The sequence below is a fragment of the Vanellus vanellus genome (assembly GCF_965231255.1).
Source record: "Vanellus vanellus genome assembly, chromosome: 5".
NCBI lineage: Eukaryota > Metazoa > Chordata > Aves > Charadriiformes > Charadriidae > Vanellus > Vanellus vanellus.
In genome coordinates this window covers 6462739-6478786 of record NC_138910.1, presented here as the reverse complement: position 1 = coordinate 6478786, position 16048 = coordinate 6462739, and the positions used below count along the sequence as shown (strand labels likewise).

Sequence of the window (16048 nt, the reverse complement as noted above, 5' to 3'; positions counted from 1 at the left end):
ATCAATTTATGTGCATAGTTCTGCTCTCTGAGGAGAGCGAGAATTCAAAATGTGGTTTTACGGGTTCTGGTTAGTTGCAACATTTCATCTCCATGGAAATAAATAGAAAACTGGGGTCTTAAGATTACTTATTTAGCAATTTTTCATTATATTGCATGGCTTTGTAATTTATTGTTGCCTATAAAACTGTAAATTAACTGGACTTATTACCGATTTCTCTGATGAGACAGAATATGCTTCCAGTAATAACACAACCTTTTGGTCCTTGGGGAAGGAAAAAGAAAGAAGGAACAATGAGCTGTGTTATAAACAACGTAAGTTTGGCTTCGTCCTGAAAATCACTTGTGAAGTTGCTATACTGTCTTTGTCAAATGAGGTCACAGAGTTTTCATTTCAGCGCTAGGAATGGGCAGGGTACCACTGACTTACGTCTGTTCATCCAAAACCCAACAAAGTCAGCCTATTAAAAAGAGAAGTGTCTCTCGCCTTGGTCACAGTTTTCTTCATCACTGCCATCCACACAGTCATGGATTCCATCACAAAGCCATCTGACAGGGATACAGTAGGCCTTATTTTTGCATCGAAACTGATCTTCTTTACATTCCGTTACACAATCCATCTGTGTGAATACAGATATGAACTAAGTATGAATGGATGAGCAAAACAACAACATACTTAAATACAAACCTAACAGAATTCACCACCGCTGGTTTTTATTGCCCTATGTATTTCATACAATAAAGTTGTGCCTGACAATGGAACGTGCAATTTAAATAGTTGCTAAAGTCGAAGTGAAATTGTAACCACATGTTATAAATGTTCTGATTTTACTTCTTTACGTTGCTTAGTATTAGCAATGGAAACAACGGCTACATTTACATTTCTGAAGTCAACTGCCCTACAAGAAATGGCCCTGATGACATGAGGCCAGTTAGTGTGAACTGGTTCATATTGATCAGCACTAGAAACCTCCAGAGTGGATTGTCTTCACCTGCAGTATGTAGCATTTGGCTAAAGCATCCTTCATACTCTCACTGGCACCTTTATGGCTCTGAGAAATAACAGCAGTGATTTCTGGTCTCTTTTCTGGAATTTGTTTATGAAGGCGGTAATTTTTTAGAAAGATATCATCAGTGCAACATGTAGGAAGAGCATGGCACGAAGGCCCACAGCGGGTGAGGTGCCTGCTAGGATTGTGTTAGGTGAATCTAGAGGACAGAGGAAACCAAATGTGAGACAAACTCGTCCACGCGGCCAGTACAGAGCCGTCCCTGAAGCAAACTCCTCCAGATCCACCTCAGGTTTTGACTTAGGGAAAACAAATATGTCTACTCCAAAAGGTGGCCACAGAGCAAACAAACATAATGCAGTGTAATTACCAGGGAACCAAAATCATGGGGCTAAGTTATCTGATACTCAATGGATACAAAAAAAACCCTAAACATTTTCCCTTTTAATTCTTTTCAGATCTAAAACTGTTAACAAATTTCATGTCAGACAACTGAAAGAGGGGGAAATCAATGGAAATTTGTCAGCTACCTCATCAGATCCATCAGCGCAGTCATACTCTCCGTTACATTTCAAAGATGCCGAGATACAGCCTCCACTTGCACACACGTACTCGCTTGAAGAGCAGGTTGGAGATGCTGGTTACAAACACATATTTTAGCATTAAGAAAAAGACAATTTATAAATAAGTTGCTTTATAATTTAATGTTTTCATCTGGTTAACATAGGGAGCAAACGCGGATTTGTAGCTGACCAGAGCTTTTCCGAACGTTGGTAAACTACAATGAAATATTTGACAAAACTGGATTGTTGCATCCTAAGTAAATTTTATAATGACAGTGAAAGGATATTTGTGTTTTATCACTGAGAAACTTCTTTTTGTGTTTTTCTTATGCTTGGTAACAATGGTTCCTACGCACATATGCATATTCATAGAATGAGTATATTAAAAAATGGGCTTATGGTTTAGCTAATTAAATAATTAAATAAGCTAAATCTAGAAGAAGCCATGGGTTTAGAAAGTATACATTATTACAATCAAAATAAATACATATTAGTTTTATTTAAAATGTAGGTAGATATTTTTGTCAAATTGTAAATCAGGGGTGTTTTGTCACAGGCTTCTATCAGTTGCACCCATGGAGACAAAACTTATAAAAATTTAGGAAAATTCCTGCAAAAATAAACAATGGTATTTTCCAATACAGCAGAAAGGAAATAAAACAGTAACAAGAAAAATAATAATTTGCTAGAGAAAACCTTTGCATAATGACTAGTAAACTTGAAATGAACACCACAAAGCAAATAATCCCCAGAGACACTTTAGTAACATGCCAAATATTACTGCAGGTTTCAGAGCAGAATTTTATATGCTGAGTATACATTATCAAATTACATTTCAATATAATTAAATGAAATACCATTCCCCCAACAAGCCTCATATTGCATAGCTGTACATAAGGGGTGTTTCAAAATACGAGTAGGAAGACATAATGACGTATATTCAAAAGTATTTCAAGTATTTCATATTTCTTTGCATCCCTCCCTACTTCTAGTGCCCAAGGAATCTCTATTTGATGATTTATTTTGTCCTTGTTTCATTCTGATTTATCCCTTGCTTCATTTCATTTCTCAGCATTATTGAAAACAATACCTGGTTCACAATTCTTCTCGTCATCCCCAAGTTTGCAGTCTTCGTGACCATCACATTTCCATTTCGCTGATATGCACTGACCATTGGAACACTGGAACTGATCTCTCGAACAGCCTGTTTCACAATACCTCTGGTACAATAGAAACAACATATATACGAGATCAAGGGTTTAATATAAACATTGGTAAATACAGAGCTGATCACAGAAGTTACAGCCTATACTCCTCCACACAATGACATGCAGTAACGCCTTGTGAAACAATATATTCGTAGATACAAATCACAAAAGGTGGCTTGCACCCTCTAAGTAGGTGGGAAGCACCTGAGGTCCCGCACTGGCAGGAAAGGAGAAGGGACAAGAGGTGCAGGAAAGAACAGAACAGCAAAGCATCAGCCAGGGAGCTTCTGCTACACAGCAAACAGTCTACACTGTCTTCTCAAAAAAGCCCACAAAGCAAACCACTGCTGTGCATAGAAGGAGTGGTTCCCCAACCAGGACAAAACATTTCCAGGATGGAAAGAGGTGAAGATCATTGGTGGGACAAAGAGATGTAGACTATTGTTAAACCTGATTTTATTTGCATGTTCTCTTTTTAGGATAACTATTTCACTAAGTTTAGTTTTAATTTAGTAGAGATATTCGCATATATGGATTCATGAGTAGAATTCCCATTGCTGCTTTTTAAAATATTCATACGTGGGAATCCATTTTCCAACAATACAAAACTATTTATTTTCTAAAGAACTATTTTTCCTGGCAGAAGCCTACCTCATCTGAGCCGTCTGCACAGTCATAGTCTCCATCACACCAGAATCTTGCTGAAACACAGTCTCCATTTGCACAAAGAAAGTCTTTCAAAGTGCACGTTTGAGGCTCTGAATAAAGAAGAGTAAGAACCCTAGGTTTATTAGCATTTCCATAAGGGATTTTATACAGAAAACACCCGAATCACTCAATGAATGACTATAACAAAGTCAAAACCACTCACTTGCAAACTGTAAGGATTTTTTTTCTGTAGGACTTCTTTTCATAACATTTTATAACTAAATTTCATTTACATTTAGTAAGATAGTAATGAAAATACTTTCATTTCAGTTCTATCAAATTTCTTTGGAAAATTATGTGATGCTGACTATATAAATATTTTTTATTTCAATGCATGTATGTTATTACAGGTTTTGCGAGATATGTACCCAGACTAGAAATTCATTTTGCACCTGTCAATATCCAATGTAATTAGAACTAACCAGATCTTTGACTTTCCATCACGCAATCACATACCATTTATCACATATCTTTTAGCATATACGTGTGTGTCGATTCAGCTTCCCCTGTGCTAAGCTTTCAGGGGTACAGTATTGAGATGGTCAATGGAATGCCCAAGAGGCAAGGTTTGGAGCTGCAAGTAAAATCCGTTTTCCAGAAATGAAGTATGGGAGGAAGCATAACAATAATCCACTGACTTAAATACTGACAAAATTGTTGGAGAGATATCAACAGAATGAGAATACAGCCAGTTGCTAAAGCCAACGGACAGTATGCTTTCATAAAAAAAAACACTACTGTCAATTCGTTAGAAAACACAGAAAAGGAAAAAGAATGGTAAGGATAAAGATGGAGTTTTCAAGTCATTTCAGGGAGACAGAAGGGAGATGTTAGATAAAAAGAATCTAAGGAGCTTACAGATGGATAGGAAACAGTAAAGGTTGGAAGGTAGGTGGGATATTTTGTGATAAACGGGTATGTTGTTCTACTCCCTGGGAAGAAACAAAAGACAGGGAGGTCCAAAGTCATTACTGGAGGGGAAGAGTAGACATAAAATTAACTCAAGGCACAGGCAAAGCAAACAGGAGAAGCAGGCTGCAGGGAGTGATGCAGTAATCCCGCATAGGTGAGACTGGCTGTTTCGGCCTCTTTACTTCACTGTCTGCACAGCTCTGCGTTTTCGCTGCTGCTGCTACCACGAAAACACTGGCAAAGGGGGACCAGTGTGGAAGATCCCCCCAGCAGAACACTGCGTGCTTTCCTCCTGAAAATGAGGACCATTACAAAAGACGTTGGAAAAAATGAACTTCATGTCTGGGCTTTGGACAAAGGTAGATAAGTAGTGGGGGTTGAGGAGAATTTAAGCAAGTCTCTACATGCAATTTAGACTTTGCCAGTCAGAGCTTTGGGAAAGCAGGCCTGTAAAAGCAAACAAGGATTATTTGTGGGATTACTTCCATCACAGTAAACGTTGCATTATGTAAATAATGTAAAATCAAGAATAAGGATTAATTAAGACCTTCTCAACAGAGAGATGGGAAAAGAGTTGAGGCAAATGCTAAATGAGAGTGACTAAATCAATGGAGGAAGGGTAAAAAAGAAAGAGGAGAGACTGAGAACTGACAGTAGCAATGGACAATAATGGGTTGGGCAATGCTAAAGGGTCCTTTAGCTAGTTATGGAAGGTGGAAGCACGAATGCTTTTGAAAAACATACCATAGTGATCAAGGAAAGCAAACACAAAGTTTGAGACTTCCCATTGAGAAGAATTTTGTAAATACCAGCATGAGAATATAAAAGATGTGAGTGGCACAGATCTAAGCTAAAGTTGAACTTAGGGGTTTTTTTCTGGCTTTATAAAAATTAAAAAAAAAAAAAAAAATCAAGAAAGGAATAGTTTTAATAACCCTTTCAGCTACTTTTTTTTTTTCACTTCATAAAAAAAGTCAAAATTACCCTGTTTGAAAGGTTTTAAGAGAAATTTCATTTTTCAAGAAGGCCAAACTTTTCATTTTGAAGTTGCAGGAAAGTCATAATAAAAGCAGATCTACAGCAATTGCATCAGTTCTCCAGCAATGCTATATTTAAGCAAATCAGCGGTTAGCATTTATATGGATTCTTAGATTATACACATACTACTTCTAATTTTTTTCACAGCAAAAGCTCATTGTATAGATGTTTGTAAATCAGTGACATTTGATTCCTTTTGTTGTAAACAGGCCAGGAAGAGGAAGTTCAAGATATGATAAAATATGTAAAGGAAATAATTTGTGGAAAAAGTAATTCACATGCAAATAAACATTTGTCATGTTTCTATATTGATTTGCAAAATATAAGCAAATACATTTTCTATACTGCTCATGAATTATTTATAAACAGAGATTTGATTCTGGAAAAAAGTACACAATGAGCTAACTTCTCAATTCTCTGTTTGCAAGAAATATTTCTGCTGCTGCTGGAATACATCTCTGTGATTTACATATGAACACAGAAGAGTACTTTCCCATCAGTGCTCAGACTGTTAGTGAAAGGAATAAGTATTAATAGACTTCTGTATAACCAATGAAGGACAGCATCTTTCAGCTTCTGCTTTAGAAAAACACTGAAACTCCTTCACAGGAAAAGCATTTTTGACTTATTAGAAAGAAATTTATTTGAAACCCACCACATAAGATGGTCTAGTTTTTCACATTTTTAAGACTGAAAATAATCTGTAGAGCCAACAGACATTTGTCATCAACTTAAATGGTAGAAAGAAAAGGGTGTCATGAAAAACATTTAAAAGATTGTCATATTTGGGTTTCAACTTTCCATTTAATTATCAGAGATATTGCACTAAGTCATCAATTGAAAATACTTTAAGAGACTGATTACTTATATACAAGTCAGAGGGAAAAAACAACTTTTTTTCTTAAAATAGGATATGAAGTTCAAACTTATAGTCGTCTTTTACTTGTATTCGTATAGATTAAATATGCTCACGCCTTGTGAAAATTCTGTCTTGTAACAGCTGTTACAAAGCCAACTTTTAGAGAAACTAATTTGCATATTAGAAAAGGTGGAACTTGTACATAGAAAGACAAACAACAGCAATACAAACATGTATTCAAACATCCAACCAAAATGAATGAGAAGCGTACATTGACCTCTTGATTCATCCTGGCATTTGGCAGTAGATCACAAAGATTTAGAGGAATTACTTAACCCACACTTTCTTGTGATGAATGAGTATTCATCTCATCTGCTACTAGACGGTTGTGTTGGAGTAGAAACCTTTCAATAGGCCAAGCCAGAGTATCTAGTATGATGCATCCACAGAACATCAGCAAAACAGTATTATCACGATGTTGTGGGTTAACCCCGGAGGGCAGCTGAGCCACACACAGCCACTCAGAAGGGTAAAAGTTGAAAAACTTGTGGGTTGATACAAAGACAGTTTGATAGGTAAAAAAAAAAAAACGCGTGCACAAGCAAAGCAAAACAATAATTTATTCACTGCTTTCCATCGGCAGTCTGGTATCCATCAAACCAGGACAAGCTGCTTCCAGGAAAGAACTTGAACATAAGAAGTTCCATCTTAACATGAGGAAGAACTTCTTTCCTGTGAGGGTGGCAGAGCACTGGCACAGGCTGCCCTGAGAGGTGGGGGAGTGATTCCAAACCCGCCTGGACGCCGTCCTGTGCCACTGCTGTAGGTGCCCCTGCTCTGGAAGGGGGGGGTGGACTGGATGATCTCCAGAGGGCCCTGCCAACCCTGACCATTCTGTGACAGAAGGGCTTCATCATGTGTAACTGTCTCGGGAAGACAAATTGCCATAACTCTGAACATTCCCCCTTCTTCCTTCATTTCCCCAGCCTTTTATTGCCAAGCGCGATGTCATATGGTATGGGATATCCCCTTGGTCGGTTGGGGTCAGCTGCCCCAGTTGTGTCCCCTCCCAGCCTCTTGTGCACCCCCAGCCTGCTCACTGGCGGGGCAGCGTGAGGAACAGAAAAAGCCCTGACTCCGTGCAAGCACTGTTTAGCAACAAGTAAAACATCAGCGTGTCACCAACGCTGTTTTTGTCACAAATCCAAAACACAGCACCATAGAAGCTACTATGAAGAAAATTAAATCTATCCCAGCCAAAAACAGTACACGTGCCAAAATGGAAGACGAGGGAAAACCAAAACCACCCTTCCTTATCATTCACTATTACAATACTGCTAAAAACAGTGACATGGCCCATCCTGCAGAATGAATGCCTGCAAAAATAAGACAATTAAAGTGGTCATAGTTGGGTTGGTTTTTCTTTTCCATATATTTGATGTGGCATTAAATGCATATTTCCTTTACCTATTTATTTTCAGTAACTTTAATTATTTGGTATTTCACCAAAACAAAGACGACACTTGTTCTTTGTTAATCGAGGCATAAGACTGGTAGGAGTACAGAAAAGAAGAAACCTTTGGTACACAGGATTTTATCATACTAAAGTAGCATCCTTGCTTCTGGCTAGCTTTGACACCAAGCTGCCTTTAGAAAACTGACACTAGCCATTGTCTGACTTGCAGCAAGTCAACTCAGCCTTAAGCGTGTGAAGAATATGAATTTACATCACTGTTCACTCAAAATTTACTCAAGAGGACATTATGAGACATTCCAGCTTAGTTTCTTTCAATATGTCAGTTTGAAACATTTTCACTTAATTTAATGTTTAACTGCTAGTTCTTATTGCATCGGGGTACAATCTCATCCCAGGACAAAATTAACTAATTTGTTCTCTTGACAACTTGTAAGAGCAACAAAACAGCACTGAGAAGATTCTCTAGCAACTGTAATATTTTTACACTGATTAAATTAATGTGTTTCTACAGCACTATTACATTTGCTTTGCTTCAATGTTTACAGTGTACTGTATCTTCTTTAATTACATTCAATAAAACACTGCTGGTGCCTTCTTTTGAGCAGGAATAAGATCATCATTACTATGGAATTATCTGCGTTTGAAGTTCCCTGAAAGAGAAAAATGCTATTTTTGCTCTAATTTGTTTGAAAAAATCCAAATAAACTCTAAAAGTTAATTCCCCCTCCAAAAAGATATTAAGAACTCTTATAAAGATACTAGGAACTTTTCAGAAGAGTTAAAAATGCATTTCACTTTGCTTAGCGCTAACTCAGTATGGATCTATAACCTTCCTAATACCTCTTCCTCATATGGGAGGGTCCAAATGACCGCTGGCAACCTTAATTAGGTTTAATGTTTTAAAAAGGTCTTCCAAATTTGAATATATTAACCGGAAAATTGAGCTGCCATTTAACACTATTTATGGCAAGCATAGAGGTCCCATTAGTACTGCTCTCTCCGATGTAAATTCTGCTTCCCTAGTGTCCTTGCCTAGGTTCTCATCAACGTGACTGCTTCATCTCTTCTGTAAGCTGCTCCTATCAGACTGCTTCTGACAAAGTCATGGGAGAGGATGTAATTTCCTCTGATAACTCTCCCTCAGTTTTTTGAAGGAGCACAACAGATTTACATTCAGCTATATAAACATTAGATAAGAAACCAAAGAAAGTAAAGAAATAAGCTAGGAAGGATGGTTCCCACTACATATTGTAAGACAAATATAGTTAAACAACAATAGACTCCAAGACAAATATAGTCAAAGGACAAATTCATAATGGGCACAACTATTTGCATTATACCACTGATAATTTTTCACACCCATACGTGATACTTTTTAAGATACACACTCTGCTTCACTTCTGATAACTTCACCAGGATGCTGCGTGAGCATGCGAAGAAACTATATAGAGAAATGTAAACACTTAAGCTGAATTTCTACAATTCAATGAATTCATTCTGCATTCTTGAGAAATAACTCATTTTCTGATATAGTTGCCCGACAAGCCATTTTGTAAATTCATGTATGCTATGAACAACTTATTGTAATGTGCAGTGCAATATATATTGTCAAATGCTTTTGAAGCTCTAATGTCATATATATTTGTTTCATTATACTTTATTCTATAAGTGGCTTGACAGCATATAAAGAATTTTATACATCTATTTCAAACAGCTGAACAATATTATACATTTTCCCAATGCTTCCAGGGTTTTGAATTTTACAGCTGTGTCAGCTTTCTGTACTTAATTTAAACAGCAGAATAAGGGACTCAACAATTAGAAATGATGTATGCATTTGACAAGCAAAAGCAATTGGAAAAAAAGCTAACACAAAGTACAGTTCACCAGTACTCTCAACTCACTTTATTGTTAACAAAGGTTTATTGCTTTATCAGGGAGCAGTTTTTATGATTCTTATCTAGAAATAAGAAACATAATATGTAACTTACCAACACAGCTAAACTAATTATAATATTTATTTTGAATTAATCGGATTATTGAGAAGTCACAGGTCAAGCATTTTTGCATAGCTGATACAGAATTATGGCTCTTTATAAGAATGAATAAAATTGAAGAACTTCTGCAAGGGACATTTTCAATTCTGGTCAACTGATTTTCAACGGATCAGATGGCATTGTATAACACACGTGCGGTTTATCAAAACCGAAAAGTTTCCTCTTACATGTTGCTAAACTGGCTCTACTCCTTATAACACAGACTTAGGCAAAAGTTACTTACTACAGTTTTCTTCATCAGAGTTATCACCACAGTCGTTCTGGCTGTCACATCTCCAATGATCTGGAATACAGTTGTTGTTTTTGCACTGGAATTCATGAGGCCCACAAGTTTTTTTATCTGTAATTAAGATGAATAATGCAGACAAAGAGTCAAAATGGGAAAGACTGCTATTAGTCAGTGACACGACAATAGTGCTAGAAACATTTAAGAAGGAGCAACCATAGCACTTGAAATGTTACTTTCAGAAATAATTTCTCATACCACATTCTTTCAGGTTCTATTAATTCATCCATACCAAAAGACATAAACTCATAAAGTTGATGATAAAATTAAAATATGGACTGTATGCAGTCATTTACAGTAAAAGTTACGAAATTCAGAAGTGCTCACAAATTAGTCTGAAGAGAGGGTATCAATGCACTGAATCTCAAAACCTGCGTTGACTTTTCCTTGAATTTATCTGTAAGACTGCTTTACAAAAGATCAGATAACAGTAAAACACAAGACTATTTATTTGAAAATGTACAAAATATACATATATATACACATATATATATACACATATATACTTCTCAAAAGTTATGTTTGCATATCATAAGACTAATCATATCTGACAGATAACTATTTTGATTTAATTTTTCACCTTCTGATGTCTTGGATTGGATGTCTACTTATAAAAAGTAAAACATTTTGTAAACTGAGATTAATTTTCTTCATGCAGTAAATTTTCAATGAGCTTTCCTGTTCACACAGTAGCATTGCAGGCAAAGCCTCCTGGAGATGCAGGAACATCTTGAACTCCTCCAGCAGGAAGGAGTCACCTGTGTTTTATTTACATTTTCTACTTCTTGAGTAATTCTTTCAGGTTTTAAGGACTGAGATGAAATGAAGTAAATTAAGAAGTTATCAGTGACATTTTCCTGGGGTGGGGGGAAAGTTTGATTTGTAAAAGCCTCAATGACATATTTAAAATGACACGTCACTGTGATGATATTTCAATAAAAATTGCCTAAATTTACATTAGGCTACTTCATAGCATGTCAGTTCAGACTTCGTATTGCTATCACAACTACTCAATGAGTTCTAATAACTGACAGAATGAAGAAGGACTGAAACACTAACTTAAATCAACCGGCTTTCTCTGCCTGTGGAATGCTACGGCCCAAACTGCTGCTTTTTGTGCTTTGTTTCAGGTGTTATTCTAGAACTAGAGTGATAAATCAAAACTATACTTGAATATCAAGAAGGTGGAGGTAAATGGTGTTGCAGCTAAGTTGCGTACTCAAAAATTTGATGATTACAATACTTCCTTTTGCATTTGTTCCTTAGACACTGGTAATATCGTGACGGTAAGTAGTTTTCACCCAAAAATACTTTCTCCTATGATGTTTCTCAAGATGACAGTCTGTGACTTTTCAATCATGACCTGCTGGAGTGGGCCACAAAGATGACCAGAGGGCTGGAGCACCTCTGCTATGAGGACAGGCTGAGAGAGTTGGGGTTGTTCAACCTGGAGAAGAGAAGGCTCCGGGGAGACCTTACAGTGGCCTTCCAGTACTTAAGGAGGGCCTACAGGAAAGATGGAGAGGGACTTCTTACAAGGGCATGTAGTGACGGACGAGAGGGAATGGCTTCAAACAGGAAGAGGGCAGATTTAGATTAGATATTAGAAAGAAATTTTTCACTCTGAGGGTGGTGAGACACCGGCACAGGCTGCCCAGAGAAGCTGTGGCTGCCCCATCCCTGGAGGTGTTCAAGGCCAGGTTGAACGGGGCTTTGAGCAACCTGGGCTGGTGGGAGGTGTCCCTGCCCAGGGCAGGGGGGTTGGAACTGATGATTTTTAAGGTCCCTTCCAACCTAAACCATTCTATGACATTCCAAGTACTTGCACCGGCAAGCACTTAAAAACATTTAACATTACAAAGCAAAAAATATCCCCACTCCCCCTGAAAATAAGACACCTGTATTTTGTTTCTGTAGCTTGGCAAAAGTCAAGTTTCAAACCAGAAATCCATCCTATATTTATTAAAATACTTCTGGTAAAGTCTACAGTCTCCCATTAACACACCTGCCCACAAAATGAATCTTAAAGACTAATGACAGATTATATTCTACCGATCCTCTCACATTCAATAGAAATACCAAGATTTAAGGAGCGATACACCGAAGCCAGAGATGACATCCCTTCATTTCAGCTACCCGCTAGGATGAAGAGAGCATGCCATATATATTTTCTTTGTCTTCATGAAGAACTATCTAGTTCTAAAGGATGCTAAATCCATTTTCTAGCATTGTCTCTTTACACTCATGAAGAAAGGCTGGATTTTTTTTTTAAATTTATCAATGTGTAGTCTAACCTTATGATTCCCACTTGAATATTAATCTTACCCTATTTTTACGAAACGCAAAAAAAAATTAATTCTTCCTTTATACAAAATAATTTTTATGTTTGTAAGGAGCTCTCTTTTTCATTTCACAAATCTGAAATCCTTATTTTTTCTTTGGGTTGACTCTGATTTCTCACAGCAGCTTAAACTTGACAATGGTTTACAAATCAGATTTGTTTATCTTGTATTTCCTTCTTCACATTAATGAGAGCCGAAGAAAACACAAGGGTACTAGAACTAAGATATAACAGAGGAAGATTCGGGGAAGGTGCGTAACAAATATCTGATCTTTGAGAAAGACTGATTTACTCAACTCAAAGAAAATAGTGCAAGACCTTAATTTTTGAATCATGGAACCCCAAAAACCACACGCAGACCCACACACATTTTGTCATTGCTGTCTTCAATGCTAAATTGCTTTCCTTTTTTCTTAAAATGAGACCATCTTAAAATGTGAAAGTTCAGGTAGGAGTAGTACACAAAGTAGTAAGTACTGATAACTCAATTTTCATATTTCTCTCTTCAAATTATTATTAGGAAATTCATTGGTCTACTGTAACAGGCAAAGGGCACTTTTCAGGTATTTGTGTGACTGCCTGAGGAAGCTGTTGATGTGTTGGGGTTCGTCTTTTATGCACACCAATACAGGATTTCAATTTAGAAGTAATTCTAAATGAGCGTGAAGAAAATGGGATGAAGGCTAAAATGGAAAACAAGACAAAACAACCCCCAACATATTACATATGCACCCTAAAAGCATTTTGATTCAAATATAAATTGCTATGAAGTAAAACACTATTTTGCCACTAATTGCACTACATTGCTGTTTGGGGGATTTTATTTCCATATCTGTGCACGTGTGTACATTTGTGTGTTTGTGTGTGCACGCCTGAGAGGGATAAAATCCAAAACGACAAGAAACTCGCTTTCGATCGAGGATCAGCTCACTGGTCTGGAGCTCAGCAGGCTGTCACTGATGCTGGATCCAGAGAATTATTAGCCTGTTGAAGGAAGTTTACATAATGCATCCTTCAAGTATCTCAAGGAACTTATTCTTCATCAACAGAAAGCCCCGCCCCACTTTGACTTGGCTAAAAATAAAATAAATATCAAAAAAGTGAGGAAGCAGAAAGCAGTCATACTACAGTTGACACGTTAAGCTCATAAAGACCTGAAATACATATAACCTTTAAAGCAGATTATAATCGCTTTCCAAGACCGCACACAGCTTTCTTCAGCTTCTAACTCAAACAAAGCCTTTTGTGATGCAAAATATTGAAGTTGTGAGCAAGGATTACCATAATCTAATGGCTTCTTTTAATTGCCCAGACAGAAAGCATGAATTAACTCTACCTGCTGTTCTTTGATAAACACCATACACTCATTAATAAGCATATATTTCCTAATTCTACTTCAATTGTCTGAGTTTGAAAGTAACCGCAGAAGACTAAACACATTCAGATTACTTCTAGCAAATTTACTCAATATAATATCTCCAATAACACACAGTAGCAAGTGTTGACTATGCAAAATATACAACTATGGAGCACTTAAGCAAAAAACAGATTATCCTTTATACAAGTTTTGCATTGTAAGCATTTCAGAAATGAACTATAAATGATACCAAGTTAGTATTAGCACCAACACAGGCAGTTCTTTATTATACTTGGCTTGCAGCTTTATAATTTAATTCTATCGAACTTTGTTCATAAAAATAAACATCTTTAAATTAAAAAAAACAACCACAACAAAAATAAAAAAACAACCAATGCAGAAGACCAAACCGTGTTCAAATTACTGCTATAATAAAGTCATTTAAACATAATTCAAATGTTAAAATTATGAAAAACTTAAAATGTGATTAAACCCATCCTGTTCTTGACAAGGCTTAGTTGTTCTATGAGTGTACATAACTGCAAGTGGCACAGAGATTGAGAATACAGATAAATTGTTCTGTCTCCTCCAACACAAGAACTAAGACGATTATATGCAGCTAACAGATTTAAAATAAAAACAGAGGCGTTTTTTCAGGGAGGTAAGTAATTAAGCTGTGGAACTCCTTGTTACAGCCTGTTGTGAAAGCTTTACAAAGGTTAAAGGAGACTGAAATCCACCAAGAGTTAATGCATACAGAGGCATATTTGACTCACGATATCTCCGATTCTCAAATTGTTAGAGGCTTGAAGAGTTTCCCAGGGAAGTTTCATTACAGGCCGGCTTTCCTCACATATTCTTCCCTAGATACCAGCTTTCCGTCACTGCCAGAGACAGACTAAAAGGCACGTGTTGTCTTAGATATGAACCAGCACAATCAGTTGTATATATTGTGCCTGAAAAAAACCATTTGATTTGGGACTGCACGCGTTGCTCCTCTATACTATTTAACTGTTTGAGTAATTTGGACTTTATCCTTTCTATTGGCTAAAATGATGAATCACAGTGAAGGACCTATTATAAATACAGTTTCCCCTGTGCAGTGTTGGGTTGGTTTTTTTCCTCTTTCCTTTTGAACATTGTATCTTGAGGACATTATTAGATTAATTATGTTAAGACCCTTTGTTCCACAACAGTTGGGCTTGCATGTGTTACTCAAAAGATGAATCCACAGTTTGGAAGCTTGGAATGCTGTTTGCATTGGAAGGAAACAGCATGTTGGAGATCAAGGTGATGGAGGACAGTGCCGGAGAAAACACATATGAAGTGGAACAGAAGGTGAGCAGTGCAGGCGTAGTTCCAGAAGAGCTCAGAACAGGATATCAAGAATCTCTATGACGTGGGTTCATCTCCTTTTACAAGCTTTGCATTCACTGTTTCTTCAAGACAAATGTTTTTGGACTGTAACTTCTCTCCACTTGATACGATTTAATTACTTTCCCCTTCTTGACAGTTCAAATGATGGTCTTGCATTTTCAGTGTTGAGGAAGAGTTCAATTTCCTAGACATATTTACCAGCTCCAACATTTTCATGTATGGGCTTGTGTCAATTGCTTGAAACATATCCCTGGAAATTTGCCTGTCTCTCAGTGCTTTGCTCTTGACTACAGCCTGGAATTTTGTCACTCTGTTGTGCCAGTGGTAGCATAAACTTGTCCAGACTCATGTGTTTCATCAAGACATCTATTGATGCACAGATGAAGAAAGGTCAGAGCTTTGAATGTTTTGTACAACTATTTTTCCTGTTCTCTTCCATCTCAGAATATTTTCCATCTTTTCCTTTATAGACCCGTCTTGAAATTTCCACAAGTTTTTCTGCACTTTGTGTGTGCAGCTTTTGAATTGACATCCATGTCCAATGATTTTCCAATGATACCGGTCCACTTATTTTGACTTTGATTACCTGTAACCCATTTCCCAGGGGGAATATTGCATTTATTATTTTCTTTCATTTGCAACAAAAGAGCTGACTCAGTACTTTCCAACAATGCAGCAATGACTGATAACAGCTTCTACGACTAAACAGCGTGATCTTTTCTTTTCCAAGTGATGATGAATAGCAGATGTATACAACAATATCACAAATAGACCAATGTGAAAACTGCCTAGATATTTTCAACTTTCTATGAGTATTGTCTTAATAAAATAATTTTAACTGTTTCTGCAGAAATAT

General features: G+C 36.9%; 1 protein-coding gene across 1 annotated transcript in view; it reads right to left on the bottom strand.

Annotated features, from left to right (window-relative positions):
- Positions 1-16048, bottom strand: part of LRP1B (LDL receptor related protein 1B) — a gene marked incomplete at both ends in the record, with an annotated part of 773038 nt that overhangs the window by 68830 nt on the left and 688160 nt on the right. Inside the window, 5 exons of the mRNA XM_082483434.1 lie at positions 487-619; positions 1540-1646; positions 2663-2792; positions 3432-3538; positions 10055-10171. Coding sequence (XP_082339560.1) covers positions 487-619; positions 1540-1646; positions 2663-2792; positions 3432-3538; positions 10055-10171 — 594 coding nt within the window. The remainder of the gene's footprint in view (positions 1-486; positions 620-1539; positions 1647-2662; positions 2793-3431; positions 3539-10054; positions 10172-16048) is intronic.